This window comes from Ornithorhynchus anatinus, chromosome 14 (genome assembly GCF_004115215.2).
Source record: "Ornithorhynchus anatinus isolate Pmale09 chromosome 14, mOrnAna1.pri.v4, whole genome shotgun sequence".
Lineage (NCBI taxonomy): Eukaryota > Metazoa > Chordata > Mammalia > Monotremata > Ornithorhynchidae > Ornithorhynchus > Ornithorhynchus anatinus.
The window spans coordinates 10,867,469-10,887,147 of record NC_041741.1 but is presented as its reverse complement, the minus strand read 5'-3'; the positions used below and the strand labels follow the sequence as shown (position 1 = coordinate 10,887,147).

At 44.3% G+C, this 19,679-nt stretch overlaps 1 protein-coding gene across 1 annotated transcript in view; it reads right to left on the bottom strand.

Moving 5' to 3' along the window:
- G2E3 (G2/M-phase specific E3 ubiquitin protein ligase) overlaps window positions 1–15,445 on the bottom strand; it is a 32,678-nt gene extending 17,233 nt beyond the window's left edge. Inside the window, exons 1-5 of the mRNA XM_029078983.2 lie at window positions 15,270–15,445; window positions 6,029–6,094; window positions 4,594–4,691; window positions 2,984–3,085; window positions 953–1,077 (exon numbers count right to left, since the gene is read on the bottom strand). Coding sequence (XP_028934816.1) covers window positions 953–1,077; window positions 2,984–3,085; window positions 4,594–4,691; window positions 6,029–6,065 — 362 coding nt within the window. The 5' untranslated portion in view covers window positions 6,066–6,094; window positions 15,270–15,445. The remainder of the gene's footprint in view (window positions 1–952; window positions 1,078–2,983; window positions 3,086–4,593; window positions 4,692–6,028; window positions 6,095–15,269) is intronic.
- Window positions 15,446–19,679: the final 4,234 nt, after the last annotated feature.

Genomic DNA, 19,679 nt, shown 5'->3' with positions numbered 1-19,679 from the left:
GAGCATCACCCTTCTCTCCTCAAAAGTATAGAAGACTAAAAGAGCTTGTTGATAATTTACTGAATTGAGTGTCTTCTTATAACTCATATTTGCCCTTCTGAAATGAAATTTCTAACATAAATAATAAAGCCCGTTAAAAGACAAAAATAAGTAAAAGGAAGCATATTTAGGATTGCAAAATGTTAATGTTCTTAACAGAAGGTGCCAAACAATTAATCAATCAGTGAGCCCTTACACAACTGTTTGCTTACTGTGTGCAGAGCACTGTAGTCCCTTGGGAAAAGTTCCATGAAGTGCTTAAATATTGAAAAATCTCTGGTCCTGTATCTTTTCTATCCAGTCTAACTTTGCTGAGCAGCAGTATTTCAAATGACAGATTGCAACCACAGTGTTTTACGGGCAACTAAGTAATGACTGGCAATCAATTAATGATATTCACTGAGGGCTAACTTTATGCCAAACACTACACTAAGAACTTGGAAGGCGACAATGGAGTTGGGCATGTTCCCAGTAGGGAAGACACACATTTAAAATAAACTACAGACAGAGTTGATGTCATTAGCTAATACTAAATTGAAATGGAATTTGATCACTATTAGAGTCTGTCAAAATATTTCAAAAGGAGTCAATGCGCTTAAGGCAAAATAAACTTTGCAAAGCATTCGAGGGGAAAGCGTTGTAAACTCAACTGTTCTGTTGTGAAAGAGTTTTAAAAAAGGAATTTCATAATGAAAATTGCCTGTTTAATGCTGTTTTGCCTTCCACAACCTTCTTGAATCTTGTCTGATATATTGCTATTTTGACTGTTTTTAAACCAGCTTCCTCCTAACTCCATATTTCCCACTGAAACCAAATATGAGTTCTGAAGAGCATGAAAGTTAGCAGGAACACAACTATTATGTTGGAGGAGAAATGCTCTGTTATTCAACTGTAAATAAAAAATAAAACTTACCCAAAGTTTCCAGTAAACTGAAAAATGCACTCTTTTTGAATCCCACAAGGATAATGATAGCTTCGCTTACACTTGCGTGCTACACATCCAATTGAGGCACCATTTTTCTTACAAATAGTACATTTCTAGGAGAAAAGATTGGGAAAATTGGGGTTATCGATAACTATTAAATTGCAGGCTGATTCCTGATTGCCTGAATTTCTGGTGGTTCCGACCTAGTCAGTGTTCAGACGCTGAAGTTCACAGTGCAAACAGCTCAGTGCTGCAACTTCACTACAAATAAGAGGGAGAGGGAAGGGATTGATATGCCCCTAAGCGCCTCCATTTACATCACAACAGCACTGACTGAGAGCTGGATGTGTGCAGAGCAAGCTATACTACTTGGGAATACACTTACACACACACACACACTCACACACACTCTCTCTCTCTCTCTCTCTCCTTCCCTCTCTCTCTCCAAAACTGAAAAGAGGGAGAAGCAAGTGAAAGTCAATGCCAATTAAAGAGGCATTCCCTAGGGTTGGCAAAATATGGCCCAAAGTGGGACTTCACTGAATCTGTAAAGGCTCCTAAGAAGCTCCAGATCCTGCCATGGCTTTGGTCCATAATTCCCATAAGCCGCCCTCTGTGGCAGGCTTGGAGCTATTTAGAATCTACCATGGGTGGAGAGTCAGTTACTTTGGGCATTTACAATCCCACTCCCCACTCAGCACACTGAGGCAGCTGCCCAGTGGAAGTTTCTCAAATCTCCCGTAAATGCTCGTCATGGCCCAGGGGGCAACCCATTCAAAAGTGAGGGGCCAGAATAGCTGAATGTATATATTCCCCTTAGGATCCCAATGAAACTTTCTTCAGGGAGGCAGGGTACCTAATAGAAAGAAGACTGGGAGTCAAGAGACCCAAATTCTAATATTAGCTCTGCCACTTGTCTGCTGTGTGACCATGGGGAAATCATATAAACTCGCTGAGCCTGCTAAGCGAGGAGTAGATACAAGATAATCATCAGACACAGTCCAGACATGAGGCTCTGAGTAGAGAGAAGCAGCATGGCTGAATAATAGAGCATGGGCATGGGAATCAGAAGGACCTGGATCCTAATCCTGACTCTGCCACTTGTCTGCTGTGAGACCTTGGGCACGTCAGTTAACTTCTCTGTGCTTCCGCTCAGTAATCTGTAAAATAGAGATTAAGACCGAGCTCTCTGTGGGACGGGGACTGTGTCAAACCCGGTTACCTTGTATTTACCCCAGCACTCAGTACAGTGCCTAACACATAGTAAGCGCTTAACAAATACCACAGATATTATTATTATGTGGGACAGGGACTGTGTCCAACCTGGGTAGCTTGTATAATAATAATAATAATAATGTTGGTATTTGTTAAGCGCTTACTATGTGCCGAGCACTGTTCTAAGCGCTGGGGTAGACATAGGGGAATCAGGTTGTCCCACGTGGGGCTCACAGTCTTAATCCCCATTTTACAGATGAGGGAACTGAGGCACAGAGAAGTTAAGTGACTCGCCCACAGCCACACAGCCGACAAGTCTACCCCAGAGTTTGGTACAGTGCCTGGTACACAGTAAGTGCTTAACAAATACCATTAAAAATAAAAGAGGGAAGGAGAACAGATATTTCATCTCCCTTTTACAGATGAGGAGAGAGAGGCACAGAGAAGTTAAGTGAATTGACCAAGGTCACAAAGCAGGCAAGTAGAGGAGGCAGGAAAAGAACGTGGGTCTCGACTCCTGTTCCATGCTCTTTCTGCTAGGGCATGCTGTCTCAGGAGAAGTGACTTTCTGGAGAGATAGGAAATTGAAATATCTCTTGTCATAGAAAATATGAAGGGAATTTCTGCAGGGGTCTGAGTGGACCAGTTTAATTAAATTAACTGATATTGCTTTAGGTTGATTTAAGTTGAAGGTGCCTCCTCAAAACCAGAGTGGAGGAGGAATATAAGGGGATTGAGAACCACCACAAGTGAAACATTTACATTTAAGGTACTTGTAATAATACTTAAAAACTATATTCTTACCAGTTTAGAAGCTCTGTTTACTTCCTTTCTGATATCCTCTATTAAAAAACCATAAAATCCCTCCTCTTCTTTACCTCTCTGCCAAATTCCACTTGACATCAACTAGAAATAAAAAAAAAATTAGAAAACAATTACAAAAGCCAAATTCTGAAACAAATTCTTGCATCTTAGAGGTCCAAAATTTCAAAGGCTTATAGGTCTGTGTAAGTTCAGCAACCTTAAGGCCCAAGGTTTTGCCCCTTCTCTCTTTCTACCGCCCACCCCGCACACTCCGCTCCTCTGCCGCCCACCTCCTCACCGTCCCTCGGTCTCGCCTATCCCGCCGTCGACCCCTGGGTCACGTCCTCCCGCGGTCCTGGAACGCCCTCCCTCCTCACCTCCGCCAAACTGATTCTCTTTCCCTCTTCAAAACCCTACTTAAAAATCACCTCCTCCAAGAGGCGTTCCCAGACTGAGCTCCTCTTCCCCCTCTACTCCCTCTGCCATCCCCCCTTTACCTCTCCGCAGCTAAAGCCTCATTTTCCCCTTTTCCCTCTGCTCCTCCACCTCTCCCTTCCCATCCCCACAGCACTGTACTCGTCCGCTCAACTGTATATATTTTCGTTACCCTATTTATTTTGTTAATGAATTGTACATCGCCTCGATTCTATTTAGTTGCCATTGTTTTTACGAGATGTTCTTCCCCTTGACGCTGTTTATTGCCATTGTTCTTGTCTGTCCGTCTCCCCCGATTAGACTGTAAGCCCGTCAAACGGCAGGGACTGTCTCTATCTGTTGCCGACTTGTTCATCCCAAGCGCTTAGTACAGTGCTCTGCACATAGTAAGCGCTCAATAAATACTATTGAATGAATGAATGAATGCTACATCTCCTGTCAGAGTTACCTTTCAATGCCACAGAAGGGATAAAATATTAATTCATTTCATGTGCCAAGTCAAGATTGCCTCTGAGAATCAGATTGGGTCTAAAACCAACAGCTGAGAATGTAATGCTAAAATGAGAAATAAGCTTTGCTTTGTTTCAAAAGAATAATGTTCTTTTAATCCTGAAAAACTAAAGGTCATTTATTGAAAAACAGAAGGAATCTGAAATGGGTAAACCTGATTGACAGGTGATATGGATTTCAAAAAACCAGTTCATACTATGGAAATTTGAATCTTATTTTGTTAAAACTTTGATAGGCTTTTTAAAACAGGGACTCACAATGGTTAGCTCTGGAGTTATTTTTAGTCATACTACAAATAATTAATGTAATGTAAAATAAGACATTTAATAATATGGAAAGTTAGGAGATAGCTAGTGGAAAGAGCCTGGGCCTGGGAATCGCGTTCTAATCCCAGCTCTACCACTTGTCTGCTATGTGACCTTGGGAAAGACACTTAAAACTTCTCTGAGTTTCAGATATCTCATCTGTAAAATGGGGATTAAGACTGTGAGCCCCATGGAACATGGACTGTGTCCAACATTCTGATTATTTTGTAAACCGCAGCACTTAGCAGAATTCCTGACACATAGTAAGAGCTGAGTAAAAACACCAACAAAACAGTTTTGAATAATTCTTAAAGGAATTAGAAGCTTCTAAAATTTAATTTGGCACAAAATCACACTTACCAAACAGTAATAATGTACGGTGAGATTATGTTCCTGGTAGGTTTTCTTTTCTCCATATTTTTCAGGACAGTCATCAGTTTGTCGGCAGAGAACACAGGCTAATACAGTAAAAGGTTTTAAAAATAATAAACAGCTTAGCAGAATATTTACCAGGAAAGTATTAGAAAATATAAAACTAAAATTGTATCTGCTCTTCCAGTCCAAAAGAAAGGGACTAAATATCTTTCTATCTTGTCAAAACTTCAATGACACTCAAATGATTATGATTATTGGAACTGTTTCAAAGGATCTCTTCAGCCTTCTTGCTTTTTGTTGCCAAAGAAAGGCTACACCATCACTCTGCACTTGACACTGTCCCACATAGGCCTCACAGTCTTAATTCCCATTCTACAGATAAGGCAACTGAGGCATAGAAGAGTTAAGTGACATGCCATGGTAACCCAACAGACAAGTGGCAGAGACAAGATTAGAACCCAGATCTTTGAGACTTCCAAGCCTGTGCTCTACCCACTAAACCACCATGTAAACAAAGAACACAAACCCCTTTTTACAGTCAACTATGCAAATTTTTTTTTTAAAAAGCACACAGGGTGAGGTCTAGTAAGCTCACCATAATTCATGATATCTCAAAGCTTGCGGGTAAGTAATGAGAGTTATCTCTGGTCTTCAGTGAGGACTTTGAGCAGCAAAGCTAAGCGCCTTGCGGAAATAAGTCTTTGGGGCTGGAGCCTTTACACTTACTTGAAAGAAAATTTGCACTTCAGAGATTCTGAAAAATTTCACACCAGATACCTTTTTGGGGTTTGTTTTGCCTGTCCTTTTAAAATAAAGGTAATCTTGCTTTTCCTTCACCAATATCTAAATCTGTCATTAATATGTCAATGTCAGCAAAATGGAGAAAGAAGATCCCAATTAATGTTAATACAATGCCTTTGCTTAAAAAAAAATGATAATCAACATTTAAAGTATAGCCCACTCAAGATTTATGACAGCATAATTGTGCTAAGAATTAATCTTTAAAATGGTTAGTAGATAAGGTTTACACACAAATCAGGAAATTCACTTTCAATGCCTGACATCCACTCTTGTGCACAAGTAATGAACAGTATGCTGAAAGTGAATGTAATACAAAATTTCACCTTAATTAAGACATCTTAAATAACAGGCAACACAATAAACTAATTCATTTATCAATCAATCAGTGGAATTTATTGAGCACTTCCTATGTGGAGAGCACCGAACTAAGTGCTTGGGAGAATACAACAGACTTAGCAGACAAGTTCCCTGTCCATAACAACCTTACAGTCCAGGACTGGATATAGCTTAACACTGTTACTATGTTATTTTAAAACGAATCTCACTTGCTTTTAAGTTTCAACATCTACCAGCTACATAATGACTGTTAGAATGCTTGTCATTAAAAAATAGTACTCACCTTGATTCTGAAGGTGACAATGGCTACTTTCATTCATGTTAGTGAAATCCTTCTTCTAATCAATGACTAAAGAAAATTAAAACAAGTTGTAAGATATGCCTCCTTACTAACAGCTATTAAATCTACATCAAACATATTTCAACTGTTTTAAAATTCAATGTGAAACTAGTCCAACTGAAATTTAACTGGCAGCCCAGTAGAAACTTTTAAAGTGTGTTTGTAAACTCAGTACAGATATTCCAAGAGGTTGGGCTCCAAAAATAAATAAATAAATGAGACCTTCCAAGCCTGGATAACATTGTAACTGAGGAGACAGAGGGTGGACAGTTGAGAGCAAGGTAGAGTTAGTCTGGAAGGAATGAATCAAGTTCAAGTGACTGTGACAATAGCAGGGGAAGAGAACAGATAGGTAAGTGGGGGTGAATTGGCGGGCAGCCTAAAAGCAGGGTGAGACTGAGAGCAGGGAGACCAGCAAGAAGGCCAATTGCAATAGTCTAGCCACTCTGCGACTACAGCTTGAACCAGGATGGTAGTTTGGGTGAAGAGAGAGGGGAGGAATTGGGAGATTGGTTGTGTAGGAAGAACCGCCTGGATTTGGCAGTAGAAGTTCAAAGACAGTGAGGAGTCAAGGAAGTCACTGAGGTTGCAGGGCTTCCGGATCAGGGAAGACGGTGTTAGCAACTGAAATGGGAAAGTTGAGAGAAGTGGATTTAGAGGAAAAAAATTCAATAGTTCCGCTTTATATATACTTTGAGTGGAGGCATAGAATTGGAGATGTCCTGGAGGCAGGAGGAGATGAGGGATTACAAGCAAGACGTCAGGGCTAGAGCGAGATTTGGAAGTCATCTGCACAGGGACAGCAGCTGAAACCATATGTCTGATGAGGGCCCCAAGGGAATGAGCCAGCAAACCAAACTGAGGAATGCTCAGAGAGGCGGGAGGAGAACCAGGTTAATACTTTGTCAGTAAAACCAAATCCTGATAGTGTTTCTAGAAGGAGGGAGTGGGCCTCAGTGGCAAAAAGCACCTGAGAAGGGGAGGAGGTTCAAGACAAAATATTAGCCTTATGGATTTGGCTAAAAAGAGGTGAACGGTGATGTTAGAGAGCACAGTCTTGATGGAGTGAAGGGGGTCCAAACCCTGACTGTAGTGGTGGAGAGAAGCAGCATGGCGTAGTGGATAGAGCACGGGCCTGAGAGTCAGAAGGTCATGAGTTCATTCATTCACTCAATAGTATTTATTGAGCGCTTACTATGTGCAGAGCACTGTACTAAGCGCTTGGGATGAACAAGTCGGCAACAGATAGAGACAGTCCCTGCCGTTTGACGGGCTTACAGTCTAATCGGGGGAGACGGACAGACAAGAACAATGGCAATAAACAGCGTCAAGGGGAAGAACATCTCGTAAAAACAATGGCAACTAAATAGAATCGAGGCGATGTACAATTCATTAACAAAATAAATAGGGTAACGAAAATATATACAGTTGAGCGGACGAGTACAGTGCTGTGGGGATGGGAAGGGGGAGGTGGAGGAGCAGAGGGAAAAGGGGAAAAAGAGGGTTAAGCTGCGGAGAGGTAAAGGGGGGATGGCAGAGGGAGTAGAGGGAGAAGAGGAGCTCAGTCTGGGAACGCCTCTTGGAGGAGGTGAGTTTTAAGTAGGGTTTTGAAGAGGGAAAGAGAATCAGTTTGGCGGAGGTGAGGAGGGAGGGCGTTCCAGGACCGCGGGAGGACGTGACCCAGGGGTCGACGGTGGGACAGGCGAGACCGAGGGACGGTGAGGAGGTGGGCGGCAGAGGAGCGGAGCGTGCGGGGTGGGTGGTAGAAAGAGAGAAGGGAGGAGAGGTAGGAAGGGGCAAGGTGATGGAGAGCCTCCGGCTTCGCCACTTGCCTGCTGTGTGACCTTGGGCAAGTCACTTCACTTCTCTGGGCCTCATGTCCATCCGTTAAATGGGGATTGCGACTGTGAGCCCCATGAGGGACAGGGACTGTGTCCAACCAGATTTGCTTGTGTCTACCCCAACGCTAACTACAGTGCCTGACACATTGTAAGCACTTAATAAATGCCATTATTATTATTATTATTATTACTATTATTATAAGTGTTGGGGAAGAGGAATTGAAGGGAGCATTTGGAGAGGAATGGGAGCCGGGAGATGGGACAATAGCTAGAGGAAGCAGTGGGAGTCCAGGTAGCTTCTTTAGAATGGGGGTGTTTTTGAGGGGAAGGGGCCACTGGAGAGCCCAAGGTTGAAGATAGTAGTAAGGGAGAAAGAAGAAAGATGAGGAAGCAGAAGTAGAGTGTTGAGGGAGTGATGGGGAAACTTTGGGAGGGTCAATACGTCAGTATTTTTAAAGCGCTTTCTATACGCAAATCAAAGGACTGTGCTAGGTACTTGGGCCAAGTTGAGATAAAATTCTAGTTTTCTATATATAACTTGTGTTTTTAAATTCTGTACAAGAAAAATGTTTGACTGGCTGGCCCAGAAAAGATAACTTATGTAAATGTAGTCTATAGCTCCCTCTTATTTATGAACCCATCTGTTAAGCTTCTCCGCCTTCCAAGATATCTCTAGAAAAAGGGGAAACATCTTTCCCTGCTGCTCTCATGTATGTTCTATCTTGCATTACTCTTACTCCTATCACTAGAGAAGCAGCGTGGCTCAGTGGATAGAGCGCGGGCCTGGGAGTCAGAAGGTCGTGGGTTCTAATTCCAGCTCTGCCACTTGTCAGCTGTGTGACTTTGGGCAAGTCACTTCACTTCTCTGTGCCCAAGTTACCTCATCTGTAAAATGGGGATTAAGACTGAGCCCCACATGGGACAAACTGATCACCTTGTATCCCCCCCGCCCTAGCGCCTGGAACAGTGCTTTGCACATAGTAAGGGCTTAACAAATACCATCATCATCATCATCATCATCACTGGACAATACTGGCTGAAACATAAGTGATGTTCGTAGTGCTAGAAAAATATACAAATGATTTTACTGGGACAGAGCAATGGCATAATCATTTCCAAGAGTATTGATTCACCCATTTTTATTCCATTATTCATATCTTCACTCATAACAAATTATATAATTTTTCTTTTTAAAAGGACAGGCATTCAAACAAGCTGTAAAGAAAATCAATCGATCAGTGGTATTTGAGCACTTACTGTGTGCAGAGCATTGAACTAAATGCTTATGAGTGTTCCCTGCCCACAGTGAGCTCACAATCTGGAGGAGACAGACATTAATATGAATAAATTACAGATATGTACATAGGTGCTGTGAGGCTTAGTGTTATCTCTAGCTGAAGGCAACAGCTTTAAAACTGGGATCTTTGTATTCCTTACCAAAGTGGTTTAATGTAATTTTTAAACTAAATTTTACTTTTATTCAAAGTAACATTAAGCAGTCATCCAAAAAAACTACAAATTTCAACTCGAAAAATAGTTAACAAGTTGTCATTCATACTGCACCATTATTTTCCAGTTAAGACTAGTAGTGAAATGAAATTGTACCACTTCCCCAATTTAAAAAACAATCAGCGTATACACATACAATTTACATTTTCATGTGACACGTTCAATCCACTGTCACAGTTTACAACATGTATATATTTATATAGCTGACATTTTTTAACAACCCATTTTATACATGGCTGATAAAAAAAATGAGAAGAGTAGGAATGGGAGACAACAAACATCAGAATGTTCTGAGATGGCTGATCCTGATTTGGCGGGGAAAATACAGCAGAATTGTAGAGTTTGCCATATTTATTCACATAAATGCTGCCATTGTTTTTGCATCATTTCTGCAACCCCAAAACAGGAGGGGCTGTCACACAGGTAGTTAAGAACAGAGATAAGGGGGGAACAAGCAAGAACAGGGAAAAAAAAGGAGGGGGGGAACAAGGAATATGTGACTTCCCCTGCACCCTCCCAAATGCAGCATTCAACAGGTACTCGAATACATGGTTACCTCCTTTCCTGCTTCTCCTTTCTACCCTAGAGTCCCCCATTTTTTTTTAAAAAAACCCACCTCCCTTTTCATTCATTCAATCGTAGTTATTGAGCACTGTGTGCAAATCACTGTACTAAGTGCTTGGGAGAGTACAATACAAATGTGCTGAAGGAGGCACTGGGGAATGTAATCAATTGTATTTATTATTATTATTAATATGGTATCTGTTAAGCACTTGCTACGTGCCAGGCATTGTACTAAGCGTTGGGGTGGATAAAGGCAACTCAGGTTGGACACAGCCCCTGTCCCATAAGGGGCTCAAAGTCTCAATCCCCATTTTACAGATGGGGTAACAGAGGCCTAGAGAAGTGAATCAACTTGCCCAAGACAAGGGGCAGAGCCGGGATTAGAACGCATGACCTTCTGACTCCTAGGCCCAGGCTCTATCCATGACGCCATGCTGTTTCTCTATTGAGCACTTACTGTGTGCACAGCACTGTATTAAGTATTTGGGAGTGTACAGTATAACAGAGTTAGTAAACACATTCCCTGCCCACAATCTAGAGGGGAAGATAGGCATTAATTAATACGCAGGATGCAGGCGAGATTGGCTTAGTGGATAGAGCACAGTCCTAGGGGTCAGAAAGACCTGACTTCTAATCCCCGCTCGCTCAAATGTCTACTGTGTGACTTTGGGCAGGTCACAACTTCTCTGGGCCTCAGTTTCCTCATCTGTAAAATTAAGACTGTGAGCCCCATACGGGACAGAGACTTTGTCCAACCTGATTAATCTGTATCGACCCCAGTGCTTAGAACTGCACTCGGCACACAGGAAGCGCTTAACAAGTAAAATAATAATAATAAGGTTGGCGTGAGAGAGAAAATTGAGGTACAGTAAGCAGGTTGGTATTAGAGGAGTGAAGTGTGCGGGCTGGGTTGTAGTAGGAGAGAAAGTGAGGTAGGAAGGGACAAGATGAATTAATTTTTTTTTAAGCCGACGGTAAGGAGTTTCTGTTTAATGTGGAGGTAGATGGGTAACCACTGGAGGTTCTTGAACTGAATGTTTTTGTAGAAGAATGAACGGGGCAGCAGGGTGAACTGTGGACCAGAGAGAGAGAGGAGGCAGGGAGGTCGGCAAGAAAGCTGATAGGGTAAGCAAGGAGTGATAGGGTATGTGCTTGGATTAACCCAGTAGCAGTTTGGATGGATAGGAAAGGGCAGATTTTAGCCATCTCTTCTTGAGATACTACTGGGAAACATGCGAGAGTTGAAGAAGGGGCAGGAGGAGGGAAGGATTGGAGAGGAGCAGGGAAGATTTTTAAGTTCAGACCTGGTAATTTCAATTGGCTCAAAGTAGATGGCCAGGTCACGAGGGGTGAGAGATGGGGTACGGTGGCGGGGGGGGGAGAGAGGAGGCAGGGGCACGAGGTTTGAAGAGGGAGTTTAATGCTGGAACAATTGCCATATGGGAAATGGATATGCGTGATAATAAGCGTGGAGAAATAGTTTTGTCTGGCAGAAGAGAGGGAGAGTTAAAGCACCGTAGGATAAGCTTGAAGTGGGCAAGGTTGGCCTGGTATCTAGATTCCCCCCAGCAGCACTAGTGAAGGAAGCGGATTGTGGAGGTGATGCAGGGCTGTGGGCTAGTGGTAAGAGAATGACGAAGGGACAGAGGAGCGAGTGAGTTGAGTTCAGTAGAGAGGGTGGTATTGAGGGAGTCAATTTGGTCACCAAGGGAAGGCAGTCGGGGTATGGTGGCTAAATGGGGCATGTAAAAAATGTAAAAGGTAAAAGACACAGTCCCTGCTCTCAAGGAATCTATTCGGGAGAGAAGAGGGCACACATTTCCAAAGAACAGGCAAGAGTAATAGTTACGAATAATAAGGGGAAAATAATGAAATATAAATATACACGTGACGTGTGCTAAGGGTTAATGCGGAAGCAGGACCAAGAAGATTAAAGATTACTTAAGTACTGTGACTGTTACTGAAGATAATGATTTGCAATTCCACCCCACTTACTTACATCTAAATAAGAGAAAGTGTGTTTAAATTGCAGCAGGAGGGATTATCTCAAAACAAGCATGGCATGATTATTCAGGACATTGTTTACTGTCAGACCGGTTAGTCGCAGTCATTCAAGATGTTCAATATGGCTGCGGTGACGGTGTTGATTGTTTTAAACAAACTGAAGCAAACTGGTCAGATTAAATTAGACTCTTCCCCAGATAAAGTGCTGTTGGCATAGGCAAATGAAAACTTTCTGACTTTGACTATTAGGCTATGGAGGAAAGGGAGATGATAGCATCTCTTCCTGGAAATTTTAAGAATAAAATGAGCATAAGGGTGGTCCTCGAGACGTCTTCATTTTTCCTAATTGTTGCCTTATAAATAATGTCACTGGGAATTACAATCTAATTTAGGAGACCATAAAAAATCAATTTATACCTTCTCTGTAGTACATAATTGTGGGGTGCCACACCAGTATGAATCACTGTTACGCCTCCACAGTCAAAAAACACAGCCCAGGTCCATAGATGTTATACCATACCAGTAACGACAGTCAAAATGTCACAGAGCTGTGTGGGGTACAAGCAGCTTTCAAAATCTCTTGCATTCAATCAAACCCAGCCCAGGTTGGCAGTGAGCGAATCTTCACCATCTGTTGGTAGCATATGTGAAACGAACGGTGGGTTTTGCCCAATCCTCAGTGGATAGGCATAGTTGGCATTATTGCTGCCAGCTTTAGGAAAGAGGCCAAAAATTGAACGAGCTATGAAAACTGAACGAATGTTATCCCGATCGGTTTCTCCCGGCCTGAGCTAAAGCTCTTCGGCTAGCAATGAAAAGGGAACCGATGAAAGTTTACTGGGTGGTGATATTTATTCTGGGTCAATATAATTTAAAGATCCACTTAAAATTCCTGCTCCTTGGCATTTAAAGATCATCTGTACATAATAGAGCTTATTGTTTTGGGCACCTTGACCGTTTTTACAAATGCAGCATTTGGAAAACATTTAGAGAAGCAGCGTGGCTCAGTGGAAAGAGCCCGGACTGGGGACAGAGGTCATGGGTTCAAATCCCGGCCCCGCCACTCGTCAGCTGTGTGACTTTGGACAAGTGACTTCACTTCTCCGGGCCTCAGTTCCCTCCTCTGTAAATTGGGCAATAAGGCTGTGAGCCCTGCATAGCAAAGGCCTTTTGTGGTTTCCATAATGGCAGGGAAAACATTCTTAACCGCAGCCCGGCCTCCTTCACCTCGCTCATTCTGTGGCTTGGGATCCTTAGGCTTCTAAGGAGAATTTTTCTCCCCTGATGGATCAAAAGCAGATTTTTCTTTAAGCCCATGGTGCACCTTCCTTCCTTGCACATAGTAAGCACTTAACAAATACCCTCATTATTACTATTTACAGCTCTGATTGGTCGAGAGGCCTCTGCTGTGGAATAATAATGATGATGACGGTGGCATTTGTTGTGCACCTCCTTCCTCAGAGCAGTGCTTTGCACATAAGTGCTTAACAAATATCCTCATTATTATTATTATTATTTACAACTCCGATTGGTCGAGAGGCCACCACTGTGGAATAACAATAACGATGACAGTGGCATGTGTTGTGCACCTTCCTTCCTTCCACAGAGCAGTGCTTTGCACATAGTAAGCCCCTAACAAATAATAATAATAATAATGTTGGTATTTGTTAAGCGCTTACTATGTGCCGAGCACTGTTCTAAGCGCTGGGGTAGACACAGGGGAATCAGGTTGTCCCACGTGGGGCTCACAGTCTTAATCCCCATTTTACAGATGAGGGAACTGAGGCACCGAGAAGTTAAGTGACTTGCCCAAAGTCACACAGCTGGCAAGTGGCAGAGCCAGGGTTCGAACCCATGACCTCTGACTCCAAAGCCCGTGCTCTTTCCAGTGAGCCACGCTGCTTCTCAAATACAAATACCCTCATCATCATTATTATTTACGGCTCCGATTGGTCGAGTGTCCACCGCTGTGAAATAATAATAATAATAATAATAATAACGATGATGACGGTGGCATTTGTTGTGCACCTTCCTGCCTTCCACAAAGCAGTGCTTTGCACATAATAAGCTCTTAACAAATACCCTCATTATTATTATTATTTATGGCTCCGATTGGTCAAGAGGCCACCGCTGTGGAATAATAACGATGATGACGGTGGCATTTGTTGCGCACCTTCCTTCCTTCCACAGAGCAGTGCTTTGCACATAGTAGGCGCCTAACCAATACCCTCATTATTATTATTTGTGGCTCCGATTGGTCGAGAGTCCACCGCTGTGAAATAATAATAATAATAATAATGATAGCGATGATGGTGGCATTTGTTGTGCACCTTCCTTCCTCCACAGAGCAGTGCTTTGCACATAGTAAGCTCTTAACAAATACCCTCATTACTGTTATTATTATTTGTGGCTCCTATTGGTCAAGAGGCCACCAGTGTGGAATAATAATAACGATGATGACGGTGGCATTTGTTGCGCACCTTCCTTCCTTCCTTCTTTCCACAGAGCAGTGCTTTGCATATGGTAAGCGCCTAACCAATACCCTCATTATTATTATTATTTGTGGCTCCGATTGGTCGAGAGGCCACCGCTGTGAAATAATAACAGCGGCGATGCGGTGGCATTTGTTGAGCGCTTACTATGTGCAAAGCACTGCTCTGTGCAAAGAAGGAAGGAAGGTGCCCACGGGGCCTAACGAAAAATCTGCTTTTGGTCCATCGGGGGAGGAAAATTCTCCTCCGAAGCCTGAGGATCCCAGAATGAACGAGGCGAAGGAGGCCGGGCTGCGGTTAAGGATGTTTTCCCTGCCATTATGGAAACCCCAAAAGGCTTTCGGCACCGGGGGCTTTTCCCAGCTTCGATTTCCCTCCCGAGGCCCCTGCGTGAATGGGAGGAGGCGGAGGGGCCCGGGTTTGGGCGGAACCCGAAAAAGTCCTCCCGACCCCGAAGCGGCTCCCATTTCGCTTGAAATCCGCAGCGAGAATGTCAGTCGGTCGACGCCATTCTGGGGGCAGGGCGGCCCTCGGGCGGGGAGGGGGGCGGAAAGCCGTCGCTCGGACGGACGGCGGGGGAGGGTGGACAGAGTTAAAGCGGGTCCGTCCCGAGGGAGCGGTCCTGGGGGGGGGGGCGGTCCTGGGGGAGGGGGCCGGTCCTGGGGGGGGGGGGGGGCCGGACGGACAAGGCCCCTCCGCGGCCATGGCCCGGCGCCGCCTGCCCGCGCCCTCCTTCTCCTCCGCCCGCGGGCCCCGCCGCCCCCCGCTACTCACCGGCGCGGCTGACTGACTGGCGGGTCGGCCCCGACCGACCCTCCCGAGGGACGCCGCCGCCGCCGCCGCCGCCGTCCTCCTCCTCCTCGTCGTCGTCGTCGTCGTCGTCGTCGTCGTGGTCCCGCGGCCGAGCCGGGCGCTCCGAGGCCCCGCCAACGGCCGCGCAGATTCAAATTCCCTCCGCTTCCGCCCCGCACCCGGAAGTGACGTCGGCCCCCGCCCCGCGGGGCAAAGGGGGGAGGGGGGCCGCTCTTCATTCATTCCTTCATTCATTCCCTCACTCATTCATTCACTTACTCATTCCTTCACTCATTCATTTACTCATTCAGCCACTCACTCATCACTCATTCATTCAATCACTCACTCATTCCTTCACTCACTCATTCCTTCACTCATTCACTTACTCATTCAGCCACTCACTCATCACTCATTCATTCACTCATTCACTCACTCACTCATCACTCATTCAGTCAATCACTCACTCATTCCTTCACTCATTCACTTACTCATTCAGCCACTCACTCATCACTCATTCATTCAGTCACTCACTCATTCATTCACTCATTCACTCACTCACTCATCACTCATTCAGTCAATCACTCACTCATTCCTTCACTCATTCACTTACTCACCACTCATTCATTCAATCACTCACTCATTCATTCACTCATTCACTCACTCCACTCATTCAGTCAATCACTCACTCATAATAATGTTGGTATTTGTTAAGCGCTTACTATGTGCAGAGCACTGTTCTAAGCGCTGGGGTAGACACAGGGGAATCAGGTTGTCCCACGTGGGGCTCACAGTCTTAATCCCCATTTTACAGATGAGGGAACTGAGGCACAGAGAAGTTAAGTGACTTGCCCACAGTCACACAGCTGACAAGTGGCAGAGCTGGGATTCGAACTCATGAGCCCTGACTCCAAAGCCCGTACTCATTCATTCACTCATTCACTCACTCCACTCATTCAGTCAATCACTCACTCATTCATTCACTCATTCACTCACTCACTCCACTCATTCAGTCAATCACTCACTCATTCATTCACTCATTCACTCACTCACTCACTCATCACTCATTCATTCAATCACTCATTCATTCAGTGTGACTCTGGGCAAGTCACTTAGCTTCTCAGTGCCTCAGTTACCTCATCTGTAAAATGGGGGATGAAGACTGTGAGCCCTACATGGGACAACCTGATGACCCTGTATCTATCCCAGCGCTTAGAAGAGTGCTCTGCACATAGTAAGCGCTTAACAAATACCAACATTATTATTACCATTCACTCACTCATTCATTCACTCATTCATTCATTCACTCACTCACTCACTCATTCAATCGTATTTATTAATAATGACTGTATTTGTTAAGCACGTACCATGTGCCTAACACTATTCTAAGCACTGGGATAGATACAAGGCTATCAGGTTGTCCCATGTGGGGCTCACAGTCTTCAACCCCATTTTATAGATAATGATAATAATAATAATGATATTAGTTCAGTACTTGCTATGTGCCAAGCACTGTTCTAAGCACTGGGAGAGATACAAGGCTATCAGGTTGTCCCACGTGGGGCTCACAGTCTTCATTGACTCCCAAGCCCATGCTCTTTCCAGTAAGCCACCCTGCTTTTGAGCACTTACCATGTGCAGAGCACTGTACTAAGCCCTTGGAGAGTACAGTGCAGCAACATAGACAGTCCCTCCCCAATAACGGACTCGCAGTCTAGAAGTCTGACTAAGGCAGCGTGGCCTAGTGGAAAAAGCCCGGGCTTGGGAGTCTGAGGACACGGGTTCTAATCCCAGCTCTGCCACTTGTCTGCTGTGTGAGCTTGGGCAAGCCGCTTAACTTCTCTGGGCCTCAGTTACCTCATCTGTAAAATGGGGATTAAAACTGTGAGTCCCCTATGGGACAACCTGATTATGTTGTATCTATCCCAGTGCTTAGAACAGTGCTCGGCACATAGTAAATGCTTAACATATACCATAATAATAACAATTATTATTACTTGCTTTGTTCTGTTGGCTGTCTCCCCCCTTCTAGACTGTGAGCCCGTCGATGGGCAGGGATTGTCTCTATCTGTTACCGAATTGGACTTTCCAAGCGCTCAGTACAGTGCCCTGCACACAGTAAGCACTCAATAAATACGATCAAATGAACAAATAGAAGGGGGGAGACAGACAACAAAACAAAACAAAACAAGTAGACCCGCGGGAGAGAAAGGCCCAGAAATGGAAGAGCAAAGCTTTTCCAAAAGCTGGAGCCCAGAGGGGAGAGAGGCCGACATGGAGAGCCTCCCCTGCCGCCTCAACACAAAAACACAAAAACACAAATACAGAGGCTTCGGCCCATTAGCAACATTCCTTCACACCCACGCCCCTTATTTCACATGCACACACCTTCCTGCCTCAGGAGCTGGGGCCACCCCCGCCCCTCTTGGAAACACTTTCCTCTTTGTTAGTCCTTTTTCCTGCCAAGAGAAGAAGAATAGAGGAGGGGAGACACTATTTTGTTTTTTAAAGGTATCTCTGTAGTGCTTACTGGATGCCAGGTACTGTACTAAACGCTGGAATCGAGACCAGCTAATCAGGTTGGACACAGTCCATGTCCCACATGGGGCTCACTGTCCTCATCCCCATTTTACTAATCAGCGTGGTTTAGTGGGAAGAGCCCAGGCTTGGGAGTCAGAGGTCGTGGGTTCTAATCCCGGCTCCACCACTGAGCAGCTGTGTGATTTTGGGCAAGTCCCTTCTTTCTCTGTGCCTCAGTTACCTTATCTGTAAAATGGGATGAAGACTGTGAGCCCCATGTGGGACAACCTGATTACTTTATATTTCACCCTGTGCTTAGAACAGTGCTTGGCACATAGCAAGGGCTTAACAAATGCTGTCATTAATATTATTATTATTATATGCCTGCTGCCAGCAGGCTACTATGGGGCCAGCTGAGCAGAAGCCACTGTGCGGGGCCGGACATTGAGAAGGGGATATGACTCCGGTTTTTGATGGCCAGAGAGGTGGGAGTGGTGGAAGATGATGAAGCTGCTACTTTTCCGATTCTTGCCAGGGCTGGGTATGGGAAATTTCCCCTTTTTCTACACTGGGGCCTCACAAAGTGGTGCCATCTGTCCATCGTGCCCCCCAATCAGGGAAACCTACAGGTCCAGCACCCTGGATAAGGAACCACTTCCTGGACACTACACCATTTCCACAGCAGCCTGGTTAGAAGCCCTCTACAAACACCAACATAAATGGTGACTGGACATTTGTCAGAGATAACAGTCTATTGGATTACTATGAAGATCCTGGACACCGTTAGTCTATTCCACCAAGTCAGGTTCAAGAAAAATAACTCAGATATTAAAGGAAAACAAACAAAAAGTCATTAATCCTTTGCCGCTCTACATTATTCTAACAAAAGAGAGGCTTATAGAAACTATGCCACTGCATGCTCACCAAGTTAAGAGTTTACATGACAAATGGTGGGAAGCCAAAGATGAGATCTAGGTTAGGAAACAGGAAGATGCAGTGAAATTCTGGTCAAGGTTATGGAGATCATTAAAAACCATACTACTGTGCAAATATGCAAGCAGAGAGAAACATGAAAACGTTCTTTAATAGAGCAGCTGAATAGAAGATTTACCAAAGCAATCAAGGTTGTAACTGGGAAGCACAAGGTCTGGACTTATGGCAAACTTCTGCATCAAGAAATTCACAATGAATGCAAGATGTTTCAGAAGACATGCCTGTTTTCTTGACACCTGGAAAATGCCTTCTTTTGCCAAATATAGCAGTGTTTCAAATTCAGCAAAGTAGAGGTTGATAACCTCTTTGTCTACTATCTACAGGCTAATGACATCTATTCTGGTAAAGAAAATGTCTTCACATTGTGAGGGAAAAAATTTGAGGCAAAAGAACCGAAAAGATGTTGCAAATTATTACAGGCACTTAGCATCATTGTCCGGTTTTCCCTGGGTTTAGAAAGTGGATGGAGGCAATTACAGTAACACAGACACACTCACCCATCTACACTGAGTTTTACACACACACTCAGACACAAAGACATCAACAGCAAATGAGGAGATGGGGAGGAGGGAGATGAAAAGGTAGTGGGCTCTTGCAATGCAAGGCAGGGAGAGTGGACGTGGAGCTGCCTTGGTTCAGATTTGGGAGGGAGAAGGATGAATGAGGTTGGAAAGACTTTTGCCTCCAAGGGAGCTTGGACCTCTTTAAAGTGGGATTAAAGAAGAGAAGGAGGATGGTGCAGAGCCAGGCAGTAGAGGGACAAATCAGAAAGAGCACGGGCCTGGGAATCAAAAGAACTGAGTTCCAATTCTGCCTGAGCCACCAGTCTGCTGTATGACCTTGGTCTAGTCACTTAACTTCTCTGTGCCTCAGTTTCCTGAT